This window comes from Pituophis catenifer, unplaced genomic scaffold, assembly GCF_029215685.1.
Source record: "Pituophis catenifer annectens isolate HBS135680 unplaced genomic scaffold, rPitCat1.0.hap2 SCAF_1, whole genome shotgun sequence".
Classification (NCBI taxonomy): domain Eukaryota; kingdom Metazoa; phylum Chordata; class Lepidosauria; order Squamata; family Colubridae; genus Pituophis; species Pituophis catenifer.
The window spans coordinates 254,904,529-254,922,397 of record NW_027256881.1 but is presented as its reverse complement, the minus strand read 5'-3'; the positions used below and the strand labels follow the sequence as shown (position 1 = coordinate 254,922,397).

The window sequence follows — 17,869 nt, the reverse complement described above, 5'->3', positions numbered from 1 at the left end:
TATGAAGAATTGCAGGTATGATCTAGTCAAAATGTATTGTGTTTGGAAACTATGGCTTTCAGAAAACCAAATTTATGAAATTTGGTGTAATGAAATTAGCATTATTAAAAGCTAGCTATGTTTATTTTCTAAAGTAAATGCAATAATAAGTGCTAGCAGAACTGGTAGTTTGCTTTTTCTTCTTCTTTTTAAAATATTGCACATCATCCTTCAAAGCTGAAGAAGGATATTTCCAGGGCTTTTGAAAATGGTTTATTTTTTAAAAAAAGTCTAAAACAATGATAAAAACATATACAGTATTTTAGTTTTAGTGACAGCTGCATGATGATTTTGATTAAAAATTACCAAGCCATGGGTTAGTGAAGCAAGTTTTTTTGCGTTCAGGTAGAATGATACAAGCTGATAGAAGACATTTTATAATCTCTAAGCTTTGATCTTTTAGAATATGTGCAATCCTTTTTAGAGACAAGAAATGATAAATAATATAATGGCAGCAATTCTTTCTTGTTTGAGCAGATCTTCAGGTTTTGGCTCTCAGACAAGCATTAAATCATTATTCCTCCTCCTCCTCCTCCTCCTCCTCCTCCTCCTCCTCCTCCTCCCCCCCCCTTTTGTATTTGATAAAATGGAGAGGTGCAGTGACACCTTATTAGCATACTGATGACACTAAATCTCTGGATAGTTTCACTCAGCTATTTTGTGAAGTTATCATTTTGGAATAAAATAGAATCTTGTGTGGAATTCCACAGTATAAATGCCACAGGGCTGAGCAGAAATCTCATCTTTTGGGAGAAAGCTTTCTAAATTGAAACATTGCAAAGTTCTTCCATCCGCACCTAATTTTGACAGTCTCTCCAAAAAGATAACTATGGACAAGGTACTGAAAGCTGCTGAGAGCAGAAGAATAATAAAGAAGTACAGTTTTCCACCTCTTAACTTCAAGCACAATGTGACTATGCAAATAGAACAATACATTATAATTAATCAAAACCAAAAATAAAATTCTATACTTCATAGGAAAATAGGAATATGTCAACCCAAAGCTTCCTTAGAATATTAATGTAAAGGCTCTTGTGAATAAAACTTAACTTCTAATAACTGCGTGGACACATAGACTAGACTAGACTAGACTAGACTAGACTAGACTAGACTAGACTAGACTAGAACAGAACAGAACAGAACAGAACAGAACAGAACAGAACAGAACATAATAGAATAGAATAGAATTCTTTATTGGCCAACTGTGATTGGACACACAAGGAATTTGTCTTTGGTGCATATGCTCTCAGTGTACATAAAAAGACAAGATACACTCATCAAGAATCACAAGGCGCAACATCCAGTGACATCCAGGGACAATTGGTTTGCTATTGCCTTCTTAAAGCTATCTATGGTAAAGAGTTTGTAACAGGGCTCTCTTCCTTTATGGAAAGAGAGTGACTTAGTCAGAACTTGATCCATGCAGGTCAGAGATAATAGAATAAAGACAAGAACTTAACTGAAAAGAAACATAAATGGTGGTAGCCCAGTCTAGAAGGCATGTTATATATAGGATAGATCTTTCATGTACTGTATCTCTTTTAAATGAGGAAGGAAGAGCAAAGCCTTTCAGATATCTCCATATCTATTGTCCTAGGGGTCAGCAGATGTCTTGGTGCAGGAAGCAGTGCATGGAAAATTGCATTCCAACACATCCTACCACCAACGTTTGTAGCAAGTAGCTATTTTTAGTTAGTTTGATTTTTCTGTTCATTTTTTTAAAATAAAAAAAATGTAAAGTACCATAGGTATGTTCAGCTCTTTCTGCAAAAAAAGCTTGATTATGCTGACCCTACTCTCTTCAGTGGCATAATCCTGCATTGTCCGACAATCCTTGGAGGTCTTAACAACAGGCAATCTTCTCAGCCATAGCTAGCTTTCCAGCTTATAATTAATTACAATGTTGAATTCATGTCTATGTTTTTCTATTAAAAGTTAGTGCTGTAATTCCGGTATCTTTTTCTTTCTGATGGAATTCTAAAAATTCTAGAATGCAATGAAACTGAAATACTTTGGCCACTTAATGAGAAGGAAGGACTCACTAGAGAAGAGTCTAATGCTGGGAATGATTGAGGGCAAAAGTAGAAAGGGATGGCAGAGAATGAGTTGACTGGATGCAGTCAGTGAAGCAGTCAGCGTGAGCTTAAATGGTCTCCGGGGAATGGTAGAGGACATGAAGTCCATGGGGTCACGATGGGTCAGACACGACTTCACAACTAACAACAATAACTGCACTATTTAAAAAAACCCTTTTTAGTAGTAGCCCATCTTATCTCAAAAAGTTAATTTTTGATTTAAAAATATCAACATCTTTTTACATTAATTTACAGTGCAGCTAAAAGGATATTTCCTCTTGATATCCTAGATCTAGCTGATACAGTGTTTTAATTGCTAATAAGTTCATACTCTTTAACTGTGCTAAATCTCTTATTAATATATCTGTTTCATATACCCACATAGAAAACTGATACCTTATATGATGAAAAATACAACTGTCGTGCCACCACACTCTCAACAACCTTTGCCACGAAGGGAAAGTTGGAAATGAAAGTTTGCAAATGAAAGTTTCTGTGTCCATGAAGGGCAATGGTGAGAAAGTGAATTCCTGGTGGGCACTTGTGCTGATCTAGATCGAATCTACTCTCTCACCATTGCTCTTCATTCTCTGTTTAGGCCCTGTGACCAGAAACAATCAATGATAATACATATGGATGCTAGTATAATCAGTCTTGAGCAACTAATATAGGAATGGAAGATGTGTCTTAATGATATTATAATGAAGCTCGATATAATGAAGACTAAATACCTTGAATGTAGTGTCAAGACATATGGTTCAGTCTAAACTGAAGCGACCACATGTTTATTGGACCCGTGTCCCTCCTGGTTGGTACTGGCCTCCCGGGAGGTTACGCGAGGCTGGCTCCAGGGCATTATCAATGCTTCCTTGGGTGAGGGTGTCCTGCCATCAGCCTTGAAATAGGCAGTGGTGAGGCCCCTCCTCAAGAAGCCTGCTCTGGATCCGGCTGTTTTGGCTAACTATCGTCCGGTCTCCAACCTTCCCTTCATGGCGAAGATTGTTGAGAGTGTGGTGGCATGACAGCTGCCTGGGTACCTGGATGAAGCTGTCTATCTGGATCCACACCAGTCCGGCTTCAGGCCTGGGCACAGCACAGAAACGGCATTGGTCGCGTTGGTTGATGATCTCTGGAGGGCTCGGGATAGGGGTTGTTCCTCTATCCTAGTCCTGTTAGATCTCTCAGCGGCTTTTGATACCATCGACCATGGTATCATGCTGCGCCGGTTGGAGGGGCTGGGAGTGGGGGGCATCGTTCTATGGTGGTTCTCCTCCTATCTCTCCGACCGGATGCAGTCAGTGTTGGCAGGGGGGCAGAGGTCGACCCCGAGGAGCCTTGTGTGCGGGGTGCCGCAGGGATCGGTCCTCTCACCCTTCTGTTCAACATTTATGTGAAGCCGCTGGGCGAGATCATCCGTGGCTTTGGGGTGGAATTCCATCAGTACGCTGACGACACTCAGCTGTTCATTTCCACCCCAGACCACCCCAATAAATAAATAAATAAATAAATAAGATGAAGTACTGAGTCAAATAAGATGATCCAGTTCAAATACCCATTCATGACTTCTAATCCCTGCTGGATGCCCAAATATTGGCCCAAATGGGTCAATATTAGTGCCTGGATGGAATGGCACTAGGCAAAATAACAACAACTGTCTGCATCTGAAATTTCAGGTCTGTTGAAAAGTCATCTGATCCAAAACAATGCATGAAGTAGAATGTTGGCTAGTGATGAAGAACACATGAATGATGGCTAGTGAAGATCACATGAGTAGGGTTAGTGGTCACATAACCAGACTAAATCATGTGGCAAATGAGGATATCCAGAAAACTTTTAGTTTTGCTTCATAGTTGAGAAAAATGCAATAATCATGCCTAGCAGCAACAATTCCATAGCAAAAAAAAAAAAAAAAATTCTTCTATTAAGTGTAGAAAATTGCTGGCCAAAGAAACAACCAAAACTGTGCTAACGTGACCGATTAAAAGATGATGCATGCTTTGTGAAGCTCAACTGTAGAGACGCTGCAGGCTGTGTGAAATGGCATGCAGACTGGAAATGAGCAGATGTGTAATCAAGAAGGACAAACCCTAAGAGGAAATAGAAGACAATGACAACTTTGTTTCAGTGATTATCACACTATGGAATTGAGAAGAATCTGTGTATCTAATGCATGCAGTAGTATTGCTTCTGTTATACAGGTAAAATCATTGAAAGAAACTACCTTTTGTTCAAGGGTGAGCTGCTGCTCATATCTCAAGTAAAGTAGAAGTATTGGTCTACTTGAGAATAGATTAAAAAAAAAAGATATTTGAAACATGCTATACCTGTTAGATATTCATTCCAGTCTGAATCTGTTTAACAGCATGTTTCAGCATGTTTCTGAACAATCTGTCTTCTCTTAAAAATGTAAATTAATTGAGAAAAAGCCTAGTATTAACAAGACATCTGTGCTTCCATTATCAAATTATGATACCCAAGATTTTCAGGTTTTAGGTTTTATAGTTCTCAATGTAAAAAAATTAGATGGAAGAAGAAACAACACAATATTATGGGAGAAAAATGTAATAAAGAAACTGTAATAAAGACATTGCAACTAAGTCTCCATGTAATTTGATAAAAATCCTCTCTGTAAAGGAACTGGAAAAAAAAATTAAACAAAATAACATACTTACCGATAGTAGCCAGTTTGGTGTAATGGTTAAGGCATCAAATGAGACCGTGAGTTCTAGTCCCACATTAGGCATGAAGCCATCTTGGGCCAGTCACTTTCTTTTAGCCCTAAGAAGCAGGCAATGGCATACTACTTCCAAAATATTGCCAAGAAAACTGCAAGGATTTGTCCACGTAGTCAGCAGGGATCAAGACTGACTTGAAGATACAAAAATCAAAAAAACAAAATATATTCAATGAGTTTCAAGTAAGTATGAAACACATACATGGTACCCATTAGACAATCATAAAATAATACATTGAGTAAGTGAAAATGTGTTACAAGTACCCTCAAGTAATTCTTTCTTTAAGATTCCTACGGTAGATCCCAAATGTGCAGTCAAACAATGATGTATTTCTGTGGCTGAGTCAAGATCACACATACTAATCACATTTAATGACATGGCTCTAGGTAACTTATTATACAAATATGTAAACCTTAAAAGCCACATGTAAACAACTGTGAAACAGCAGCATAGATCTCTAAAATCCTTGAGTCAAAATGCTAGAGGAAAGGGCTTGCTTCAGTTCCAGCAGCTGTTTGTTCAAAATGTAAATCCCTACATTTTTCCATTCTTGAAAAAGCAGAATTGGCTGGCATTTTAAATGTACACAACCTGAGACCTTTAAAAAGTACTCCACAGAATATCTAAATACATGCAACAGGCTTTAGGAGAGAAGGTGGATCTCCAGAAATCCTACAACTAAGCCATGGAAGCCTTTGTATACCAGGACAAACTTCCTAATTGAGCTTGGAAAGCAACCAGTGACTAGTAGCTCTTTTCACTTAAGGATAATACGATGCCGCTGAGAATCAGTTCTCATTTCCTATGCCTGCTGCCCGAATCATAAGGGACTTACATGGAGCATGAGATAGGGGTTAAAGATGTAATTTAAAAATCCACTTTGAGTCATACAAATTATTTGTATCATTATAGCATATAAGAAAGTCAAAGTCCAAAGTGATGAGGCAACATTAATTTTAACCTCTTTTGGGGGATGGGGGGATAATGGCCAACAAATTGTGGAAGCTCTGTGAGACAAATCTGTTTTTTTTCTTTTTTTGCTTTAATTTATATCAAGTTTGATAAAACTTGAGAGGTTTGATAAATGTCATGATGTGAGTAAAACAACCTCTCTATTCATTATGAAATTAGATGCCAGCCCAGCAATGCGAACTCATATACAAGCTTGACACAGGAAGTATGTGGTGTAGGAAATGAGGTTATCTAGATTTCATCTTGAAGAAAATGTTGCAAAGTATTAATTGTAGAGTTAAGAATCTACATTTGGCCAGAAGCACACTTATTATTTTAGTTCAGCTGGATAATAACTCTCTGTTCCTGATTGGATTCCCTATAGTGCATCTGTATGGTAGAGATAACATTTTCAACTAACATAAATTTTGGAGAAATGCTGTAGTTGAAGAGAACAAAGGGAAGAGAACGAGGCATATGATCCATTCCCAGTGAGGATGTATGGAATAAAGAGACAAGCCAACATAAACTTCTTTTTTTCCATCACAGAGACTTGGTTTTTCCCCCACTAATGTTTACCTTTGCATTTGAAATGAAATGCAACATTTGCATATAAAAGCCAGTGTGCTACAAAAACTAAAATAGGTCTTTGCTCCTCTAGGATTTGCTACATGGCTAGAATACGGTTCAGAAAGTTCTGATATTTTTTTTTTCAAAACTTTTTTTTTAAAGTGTTTTCAAAAGAGCTCAGTTTTGCTACCTGAATCAATACAAATGTGTCTGAAGACAAACAAAATTTGCTTTTGGGCTGGTTGCAAGTATGGGAATTGGTTGATGGGTTGGCTGGGAAGTGGGCCAGGGGTGGATTCCAAAATTTTTTACTACCGGTTCTGTGGGCATGGCTTATTTTGTGGGCGTGGCTTGATGGTCATATGACAATTCTTTAGGATTTAGCAGAGGTACTGGTCTACCAGGCTTTTAACTGCTTGCAGAGCTGTACCAATCTATCCATTTATTTTTGCAGGCACTGATCTACTCATGTATTTTTGCAGGCACTGGTCTACCCATTTATTTTTGCAGGCACTGATCTATTCATGTATTTTTGCAGGCACTGTTCTACCCATTTATTTTTGCAGGCACCGGTCTACTCATTTGTTTTCTTTTAACACTGATCAGCTGTAGGCGGCCCTTTGAAGCCCCGCGGCAAGAGTTTAAACAGTTTTTTTCCCTCTAGCCATCAGCTGGAGGCAGCAATAGATTGGGGGTGGGGCCAAATAAAAGGTAAGAATAACGCGGGGGGTTGGGTGGGGGGCGGGGGCAGGAGGAGAACCGGTTCGGTGATGTCATATTGTCACCTCTACCGGCTCAGCGGAACCGGGCCGAACTGGGAGGAACCCACCACTGAAGTGGGCATCCTGAGCCATTTTCAGAATGCCTTAACTTCTATTGCAAAGGGGAAACTCAGGAAGTTTGAGCTGGATGTGGTGGGCCTTTATGCATCAAGACCTATAAGTAATCTACAACTATTAGGTTTGACTGGATTAACCAGCTAAGAAACTTGTTCCAGAGGAATAGGGCTATAAAAGATTAAAGGTGACACTGATTTTAGTTCTGCTGTCCTTCATATTTTAATGCTAAGCTTATTTTATTGCTATTTTAAGATTAGCATTTGAATTAATTTAAAATTTAATTAATTTTAATTTCAAAAACAATGAAGGGACAAAAGGGACATAGCAACTGCATTCAGCTTCATTCAGAATGTATGAGAAGAATTCACACTCCAATAATCTGCATCTCTTTCACCATTATAATACAGTAAATCTTTGATTTAATGGAACTGGATTTAGTAGACTTTGGATTTAATGGAATTTTGTCTGATCTTCCGGGAACAACAGATTTCAATCTAAATCACAATTTCATGGTGTCTGATGAATCATTTCTAGAGATCATTTACTGTTTCCCCTCAAAACAGGTACTCCTTGATATCAGGAAAATAAGTTTTCTTAAATGTGAGTGCTTTGTGAGCTCATGATGTTATTGAGTGTGCTTTAACAGCTCCCTCTCCCTACTACTAATCTGTTTTCTTCTGAGTTTTACTATATACCAAAGGAACTGTGTTTAGTCCAAATTAGTTCAATATTGTACAGGAAGAAGACATGGGTGTATTTCTCCCCAGACAAAACTCCTTAAATTCCTTAAAAATAAAGGGCTCCAAACAGCCTTAAATGGTAATGAAAAATAGGCTAATAAATAATTTAGATGCTATAACAAGAATTCATTTATTGTTAGGATAAGTTCCTATTTTCCTTAATTTCATTCTCACATTATTCAGTCAAAAATTATACTTTGCTTTCAATCCATTTGTACCATTTCTCCCATGATACGTAATACTCCAAGTCTGTCATTCCTTTCAATTCCAATGTTAGTTTGTCCATTTCAGCGCAATCAAAGATTTTTTTGATTAATAAGTCCTCGGACTTTTATATATAAGATTTAAGGCAATAAATCCTGCCTTAACCATGAAAGTCAGCTGGGTGACTTTGGGCCAGTCACTCTCTCTCTCAGTCCAACTCATCTCACAGTTGTTGTTATTGTGAGGAACATAAGGGTGTTGGATATGTTTACCACTTTGAGTTATTTGTAAAAATAATAAAGGCAAGACACAAATAAATAAATATGCAGCTGATTTAGGATAAAAATGTTCTTTATTTTTTTAAAAAAGTTGATATTCATTAGAGACTTTTGTATGGATGTATAAAATCCCTGACTTGTAACCATAAAAAAAGAACAGGAGAAGAGTATCTTGTTCAGTCTTCTGTGGACAAAATTCATAATCTTCTGAAACCATTCCCTATTCCCTGTTGATACTTATCCAATCGCCTCTTAAAACACTTAAGAGAAATAAATGTTTTAACTCTCCTGTGCCATTTATTCTCCATAATCCCCCTTCTGACTCACAGGCAATAACTTTCGTACTGTATATTCAACATGTTTTGTTGAATAATCCTCACCCTTTAATGGTGCTAGTATATCATTTTCTTTCTGTTTTTTTTTAAAAACTTTTAAAATCAAGCTGCTATCCTATTTCATCTTAATATTATCTCAGAGTTACTTCAATGACACCAATTTCTCTTTCTTTCTATCTATATTAGAAGCTGCATTTGATCTATCTCTGCTGAAATGTAAATTGTTTCTGTCTTACTTAAAATGTACTGTAAATTTGACATAATTCATTAGGGGAATAAACCGTGGTATTTAATATAATTTTTGCCCTTAGTATTATATTTTGTTTGGGCTCATATTTTTTCAGCTCATCTAGAGTTTTGCCTTTGATTGGCAGGGGAAACCTTTATCTTTTAAATGTATTTCAGTTCAGTATGTATGTTTTATTTCATTCTGCCAAGGTAATGTATAGCATATTTTATACTATAACTTATAATGTAAGATATTGTTTGCATCTTCCACTTGAAATTTGTACAAATGAATACAGTAAATGGTATAGAGAAGTAGACTATTGGGAATGTATTAAAGATTAGATGAAGATTTGTTTCTATAAATGCTGGCTGTCACAAAGAGAGGGTAATAAGTTGTAGCTATAAGGTTAAACAGGATAATAGTATAGGCTACAGATAAAAGTCACCGTGGTGGATAGAATAAGATGACTGGATGGGTGCTAAAGAAGTTGTTAGAACCGTTGCTATAAGAATAAACTCAAAATAAATTAGAAAGTAATAAGGCTATAGGGAATAAGAAAAATACCTATAAAGAAAGAGATTTGAACATCCTATTTGAATGTAAGCATTTTATTTGAGGATCATTTGATAAATGATCTTATTCATGAAGATACTGTCACCTCCTGCCTGATGTTGTCACGATCCCCAGTCTGAACATAAGTTACTTTCTTTTCCTGGATTCTGCATTCTATACACGTTTCAGCTAATATATCTTGCTCTAAACAGATGATATATGAGTTCAGTGAAGGCAGTGTCTTGGTTTCTCCTGTACAGTGCAAACAAAGCAGAAAATTTCTATCATCCCTTGTTTCACGGAAATATCCTAAAGCCACATTTTAGAGGCATGCAACGCTTCAAGTTAGATTTTCAGAATGCATGTAGAACACAGAGGAAGTCAAAAATAGTATCAGTATAAGCAGCTCTTTAAAGCAGCTACATCTTTTTTCTGGGATCATATAGCAGTTTTGAAATTAAGCTGCACAATGCTGGGGAATGGTACAACTGCTTTCAAGAGTTGCAGACAGATGCTATATTCCCAGCTTTGCTCCCAAGTACCTTTTTAAAAACTGAATATTGAAGCACTGAATAGGCCAACACCATTTACTGGCAGAAAGAAAAAAAATTAAAGATTTTTATGCAGCCCTAGTTCAGTGAAATCCCAATCCACTAGTTTCTAGGGGTTTTTTTTTCCGGCAGCCAGCAAGCACCCTGCTGCCCATTGGGAGACTAAGGAGACTAAGATAGATCTATTTTGGATTTATAAGCCCTCATCAATTAGCCACACCTTCATCCCATGTATCCTCCCTGTAAAGGTACAGTATTTGTTTTCTTTTCTTTTCGGAGGCCTTTATGTTTATTTCTCTTTAGCCAGGTTCTTCCTACGTAAACCAAGATTTTTATGCAGCCCTAGTTCAGTGAAATCTCCTTAGTCTCCCAATGGACAGCAGGGTGCTTGCTGGCTGCCGGAAAAAAAAAAAGCCTAGAAACTAGTGGATTGGGATTTCACTGAACTAGGGCTGCATAAAAATCTTGGTTTACGTAGGAAGAACCTGGCTAAAGAGAAATACATATATATATCAGGCACCAGAAACCAAGAGCAGGATTGAGTTCAAAAGCACTGTGAGTTTATTTCATGCAACCCATAAACAAGAATCTGTTCTACTGCTAATGGTCAAATCAGATAAGATTTCAAGGGGAGTGGACTTAAATCTCTTTTGGGCACATTGGAACTCCAGAATGATGATGCATTTGACCCCATTCTTGGGCTCAGCTGGTCTTCTTCTACAAATGTGGCATTTTATGAACTAGCATTCATTGTTTTAGATGAAATGGGGAACTGGATTACTACAAATGTCCTTGTTCAAGTGAATATGTAGTTCCTAGTACTACATATTTCCATAGGTCAAGTGAAAAGAGTAGCAGATAGGCCTCAGATACTGTCCAAAGCATGGCCTATAAATGTACATGTGCAAGAGGATGGGGGTTACTTATGCACTTAAAAAAAATACAAGTGGTCCTCATTTAAAAATATGATGGCAATGAATGAGTGATAGTTACAACTGGTTCTTGGAGTTCTGCCATTGCAAGCACCCCCACAATTATGTAATTGTAATTTTTGGCACTCAACACCCAGCTTACAATTATGATGTTGCAGTGAGCCGTAGTTACATGATTATTTCTAACATTTCCTGCCAGTTTCCCATAAGCAAAGTCACAGTCGCATGAGGTCTAACTTAATGACCCCTGCTCTTTCCCTCATTAATACTCTATCTGACCCTAAAATAGCAGTTCATGTAGAGTGGGGCTACGTAATGTGATGCTGCAGATGAGTGGCATAGTAGTCTATTGGTGAAGACTCTTGCCTCCCACTTGGAAGGTTGAGAGTTCAATTCTAGGTAGCAACAGATATTTCTCTCCTAGGGTGCAAAGAAAAAATATCTACTCTGAACTCTGTGTGGCATCAGGAAGGGCATCCATCCACTAAATGCTCAGCTCCATCCAATGAACAATTAAGATTATAGGGTCGTAAAAAGGGAGATTTAATGTGATGCTCCAGGTGTTGTTGAGTTTCAATACCTATAATCTCAAACCAGCATGAACAGTGTAAGGGATGATGGGAATTCAGATCAATACTTTTGGGTGGAAGACAAAGTCTTCATTGTTGTTGTAAAAGAATAAAGGTAATTTATATGCAATTCTTGTCTTGGCTTTCAATAAAGTATATTAACATTTAAATGGCAAAGATAATGTTACAGGTTAATGTTTTGTCTGAGAATGAAAAGAAAAAAGAAATCAGAAATATTATTAATTCTATACTAGAAGATGCTTAAACAACAATGTGAAATCATTATACCTGCATTGTGCTTTGACCTTTTGTCAATACTTTTAATATTCATTTTTTTTTCATTTTTAAAATCATGTGGGTAATCTAAATCTTATGTTCTTTACTTATGCACTGATATTGACAAATGAAGGCATATTAAAAGTTGGTTTCTTACTTATTGAGTTGAACATATAGCAGTAGCCTGGTTAGCTTATTGATTCATTGAATAGTATTCAGTAGCCTACTATTAAGCAAACTGATAATATAACGGACATGCAACATTAATTTATTTTTTTTGCAGCATGTTAAACATTAGTAAAATTTACACTGCAATATCTCATTCCTCATGAGTTTTATTGAGTAGCCTTGGCTTCTTTGCAGCATGTTGAATCTTAATAAAAGTTAGCCTTCAAATTATTGTAATTTATCCTGTGGAATTTTATTTTATATTTCACTTGTAATAAATTTCCTTCCAGCATAGTTGGAAGGAAAAAGATAGAGGTGTATGTAAAGAAAATGTAGAGTGTATCCAAAAGAACCCATTTCTTCCTCCTGAAATGTTTTAGAGTTTCTTTATTGACTATCTGTTCTCTGTCTGTTATGTGGCCTACAGCAGTGATGGGTTCGCACTGGTTCTATAGAACTAGTAGTAAAACTGGTGGGAGGTGCCGCCCACTGACCCTGCCATCATCAAAATGCTTCTGCGCATGCGCAGAAGCTTCTGTGCTTGTGCAGAAGAGCTCACGCATGCGCAAGCGAAGCAATTGCGCATGCACGGCCCCATTGCGAACCGGTAGTAAAGGTAAGTAGAACCCACCCCTGGCCTACAGCTATATTAGACTGTTGAGCTCTTTGTGGGCTGTTTTCTCTTCATAATGATTATATCTGTATTATTTAGATGGATAATAGTCCAATCTGAGAGAGAGCTGCCCAGAGTCTCTGAGAGTTAGGGTGGCATATACATTTCCTAAAGTATCATTTTGATAAATGTTATAACCAAAATCATAGAGAGTCTGTTCTCGTTATACTACTGTTTCCAGTTGCAAAAATTGGACCAACCTGTAGGATTAAAAGCATTGCTGCTATCAGGTAGGTCCAGGTGCCTTCCTGAAGGTTGTTGCTTTCACTGCTCAACAACTTGTTATTGGGTAGGAACATGTAATATATGATCTCGGAGGACAAATCTCTTTCACAGAGAAAGAGCTACATACTGAACATTCTCTGGGTCTTAGCCTCTTTCACCCAGAGCATCCTCTTCTACTTGCCCATCTAGTGCAGGCAGAGTTTACCTGAAGAAGATGCTCCTAAAAGTAAGGCCCAAGCCGTCCTTATGAGTGGGGTGGTTAATTGATGGTAGCAGTCATGTATCCTTCATTGTTACCACCGCACTTCATTATGCAGTGCCTTGTTTTTGTAATTATTTGTAATATTTTATCCTGCTTTTCTATTAAAAATAGTTAAAGGCATGAATTGATGCCTTTTTCTCTTTTCACTGCAGCCCACTTCATACCCTTCTCTTAGCGTCTGGCGCCAGTCCTTACATCCACTTCCTAGTACTTGCCTGCATGATGGCTCTCATTGCTAATTTGTTTTGTTGTTGCCATTGTTGTTGTTTATTTTGCTTTGCTTTGCTCTGCTTTATTCTCTTTCTATTATGAAATTATCCTCGGTGTTTCCTGACATGTTGCCCCTTTCCCTAACCAGTACCTCATTTGATGTCTCTCCTCCCAAAAACTGACTGCAGACTTATTCTTTAATTTCTTCTCTGACTCTGATATTATTGAGCAGTTTCAATTAGATCAGCAAACACAGAAGAGCATTAAAAAAAATAGTAAACAGCAAGCACAACACTATGCATTAAAGGAACACATTAAAAATTGCACGTAGTAAATCATATATACCTGAATTGGAAAATATGATCCTCCTCCCTATTCTTGTCATTTAAAATGTATCTTTATCCGAATGGAAAAGGCTTAGGATGCCAAATAGCTTTGCCACATCTATAGTGTTCAGGAGCTTTGCATTTTAATAGAAAGCAAAATGGAATTCAGTATTTTTGTGATGGAAATGCATTTGGCAACAGATTGCAAATGGTTAGCTTAATATGGAAGAATAATTTCTCATTATTCTAAGCAAACTATCTGCATGCCACCTACTATACTCCTTCTATTATGAGGAACAACAGCAATACCATCCTGAACACATTTGATTTATATATGAATACTTACGAAATGACCTTCTGAGGACTTTCCCCTTTGCTGCCAATTGTGTTGAAATAGAATATGAACAGTATCCTTTTGCATGCATTTTTTCTGGCAACCGTAACAACAGTTCATTTAAATTTGCACATTATTTTGAGACTCATCACATAGACACAACTAAAAGTTGTTAGGGAAATTATAGATATAGATAGATGATAGATAGATAGATAGATAGATAGATAGATAGATAGGAGATAGGAGGTACTCCTATAGATAGGAGGTACTCTTATTTTAATATATTATACCTCCACAAATACAGTAATACTGAAAATATATCTGGTAATCTCTGTTTAGAGATTTGCTCCAAAGAGATGGCTTTGAGATTGCATGTTAACAAGTACATTAAAATCAACTAGCTATAACAAGCCAAACACTTCACAAAATTAGGGTCACAATTAAAATATGCAGCATTACATTCAGGTTAAATAACTTAATTTGGGTTAATAAGGAGAAAAGTGTGTATAAGAACCCATTGAATGATCATACCTAAGCTTTAATCTTTTTTACCCTTGTTTTGAAATGCTGCCATTTGACAGTTTCAAGTTATGCATGACCAGCTGTTTTAAAGATCATTTTTGAGAATTTTCTTTTCAAGCTGTGGAGAATGATGAGTTTCCAGAAAATCAACTCCTGTTTGGGGACAAAGATCTAGTTGACTGGGGGTAATTAATACTGTTTTGTAATCTGTTTGAAGTAGGATGACATTGGTGAAAAGTACTACTTCAGCTCAGCCATGACAATCTTTAGGGATCTAACAGTGAGATAGTTGAAAGATTGTCATACAGTTTAAAGAACCAAAGTAAAATATGTACTGTATGCCTTTTCCAGCAGCTAGTCAGGAACCAATCAAGATTGAAATAATATTTCATGAGGCAAGAAAATTGAATGTTTGGGTGTATGTGGCATCTGAGAGATCCTTGTTCATCAATATATTTCTCAAATGCTTAAGTATATATTCAATAAAGAAACATATGTCCAGCTTTGGGTGAGCCACTGACTCTGAATATCTTTATACTGTTGTTACGGGATTTATTCAAATTAAGCTTCATATCACCTGGAGTTTCTCAACTATGTGTACAAATTTGCAATTTTAAATATTTCAATCAAAAATTTAGACAAAAAACTCTTTTCCTCTCCCAAAGGTGCAAGAACCTCACCTTTCCAGAGAGTCTTCCTGAGGTCAGCATTGTTTTCATATTTGTGAATGAAGCCCTTTCGGTGATTCTACGTTCCATTCATTCTGCAATCAACAGGACTCCTGCTCATTTGTTGAAAGAGATTATTTTAGTGGATGACAATAGTAACAACGGTGAGTAGCATGTACCAAATATACTGTATGGCATGCGTTCGGTTGCATTCTTAATGAAATCATTCTGTATTCAAGATGACTTTGATGCTGTAGTTGACAAGATGCTGTGAAGAACAAAGTTAGTCAAGATCTTTTATTCCCCAGTATTTTTTTCTCCTTTTATATCTGCGCTAAATACATCATTTCATAAAAGGAACTCTTTTTCAGGCTATTAGGCCCATCTGGTCCACATTCTGTCTCACAGTGGCCAACTGGATGCCTTTGGGAAGCTCATAAGACTGAGCAGCAGGTTGTTGATAGCCTCCTTCAGATTCCATTTCCCAGCAACCAGTATTTACATCATACTGCATATGATTTAGGAAGTAATGAACAACTACCAGTATTAGCCACTGATAGTCTGATACTCCATGAACCGATCCATTCCCTTTTAAAAACCATCCCAGTTGCTTGTCCTTTCTATAGCTTTTACCACAGTTTAATTACATGCCATGTAAAAAAAAAAAGGATTTTCCTTTTTCTTTTTATCATGCTCGGTTCCAGAACTTACATGGCAGTGGTCAGATCCTAAGCTTAAACTCAGAAGTTCTATAGACACAGCTCAGATGTACAAAAAAACCGTTACTGCCCTGTCAGAGGCAATTAGCCCCGTTACCTTCCTGGGCTAATTTCCTGGATCGTGGCACTTTCCTTGTGTATACTCTTGAAAAATAAAACCGGAATACATCTTCTAATTAAACTCATATTTATTGTAAAGAAGAAAATAAAAATTTAGATCTTACTGATCTAAATAATTAAATTGTTACATTTTGGTAAAGTTCCTACCGGCTATATCTCTGCAGCCGGACTTCTCTTGGCAAGAGAACAAAGAAAAGTGTGAAGTGGAAAGAAAGGAATGCGGATATACATAGTTAGCTTACTGATAACAAAATTGGGAAGCTACGGAAAGTCTGATAGTCCAGAAATATGAGCTCAGCTGGTAAATCCAAAAATGCAGTGACATGCCCCCCCCTTCTCCAAAATGAAATAAGTACAATCAAATTGTAAGCTCTTTGAGGTCCAGTTTAGGTAAGACTTCAAAAATTAGAGGAAGAGAATAGGAAGACTATTGGAAAAAGCACTTAGGGAAACAAAATAAAATTGGAGGACTGCTTGGTCAGTTTTTGAGGTTCCAGTCATTCTGTATTGGGTCCTGAGGAACCCCATAATCATTAATAGTTTCAACCCTAAAAACCATTGAACAGGCAGCAATCATCTGACCAGGTAGTCAATGGAGAAGTCGGCAGGGATGGTTGTAAGCTGCCACCTACTGAAGGATTTCCTCTCCCCTCTGTGCACGGGGGTAAGGGGTGATTCTGGCAGTGGGCTGGAAAAAGGAAGTTCAAATCATGAAGATCCAAGCTTATTTTCTCCAGTGCAGCACTGGATTTCTCTTTCGTGCACAGAGGGGAGGGCAACTCCTTCAGGGGGCTGGAAAAAAAGAAGATCTTAAAGTTCCCTTGTGCACATATAGAGGAGCTGTCTGCCCTCCTTTGGCAGGGAACTCTTTCACACTATCCACTTAATAACTACCTGTAGTCACTCAATGCCTGCAACTTGGGGAACCATAGGGATTATGGTCCTGGGGTGAAGTGCTCCTCTTGCTTAATGACTGTTTTGTTCAATGACTGAAATTCTGTTTCCAAATTAGTTGTAAATTGAAATCTACCTGGAGTGGTGTCTTCCATTCATGTCTCAACTCTCTAGAGATTCCTTGACTTTTCGATCTAGTCATGATGTCTGAGTAACTGAATAAATGCACTTCTTGTATGTTTCACCTGATAGCCCATCTTTGAATTGGTTGATTAAAGCCTTTTTTGTTTTAACTGATATGCTGTGTTGGCTGTTGAAACTCAACAACATAATTCTGTACTAACCACAAATTATATCCTTATAGGCTAATTATAAATTATATGAGGTTCTCATGGGGAATCATCTAGTCCCAGAGATATAGTAGACACCGAGCAAGAATGAAGTTAAATTTATTTGGATTCTATCATATTTTTCTAACTGAAGGGTCAGTTTAGGTCCCCCTAATTGTGATAATTAGTTCTGTTCTATCTATTAAGCAAATGGTTCCATCTGTTAGCAAGCTAGGTAGTACATCAAGGTAGCCATTTGGTTCTGTTACTGAAGAAAGTCATTGGGCACTAGATCAAAAGTCAACAGTAGCCATCATGTCAATTCTTGATCTTTATACAATGCCTTTCCTCTCATATAGTCGTCATATACTGTAGTCATGTAGTAGCGAATTTGGGCATTGAGGTAGTTGGACCTAAGTGACCAAAACTGAGCAGTAAATTGTAAATCTCCAGACTTTACATGGCAAAATCCAGATCGTAGGCTAGAAGTCAGGAGATGTCTCAAAGACAGCCCTAGATTAAAAAAAAATATTGTCAGCAAGGA

The 17,869-nt window shown here is 37.2% G+C and overlaps 1 protein-coding gene across 1 annotated transcript in view; it reads left to right on the top strand.

Annotated features, from left to right (window-relative positions):
- The window catches only part of GALNT18 (polypeptide N-acetylgalactosaminyltransferase 18), a 346,717-nt gene that overhangs the window by 201,799 nt on the left and 127,049 nt on the right, over positions 1-17,869 (top strand). The window contains exon 3 of the mRNA XM_070957483.1: positions 15,261-15,427. Coding sequence (XP_070813584.1) covers positions 15,261-15,427 — 167 coding nt within the window. The remainder of the gene's footprint in view (positions 1-15,260; positions 15,428-17,869) is intronic.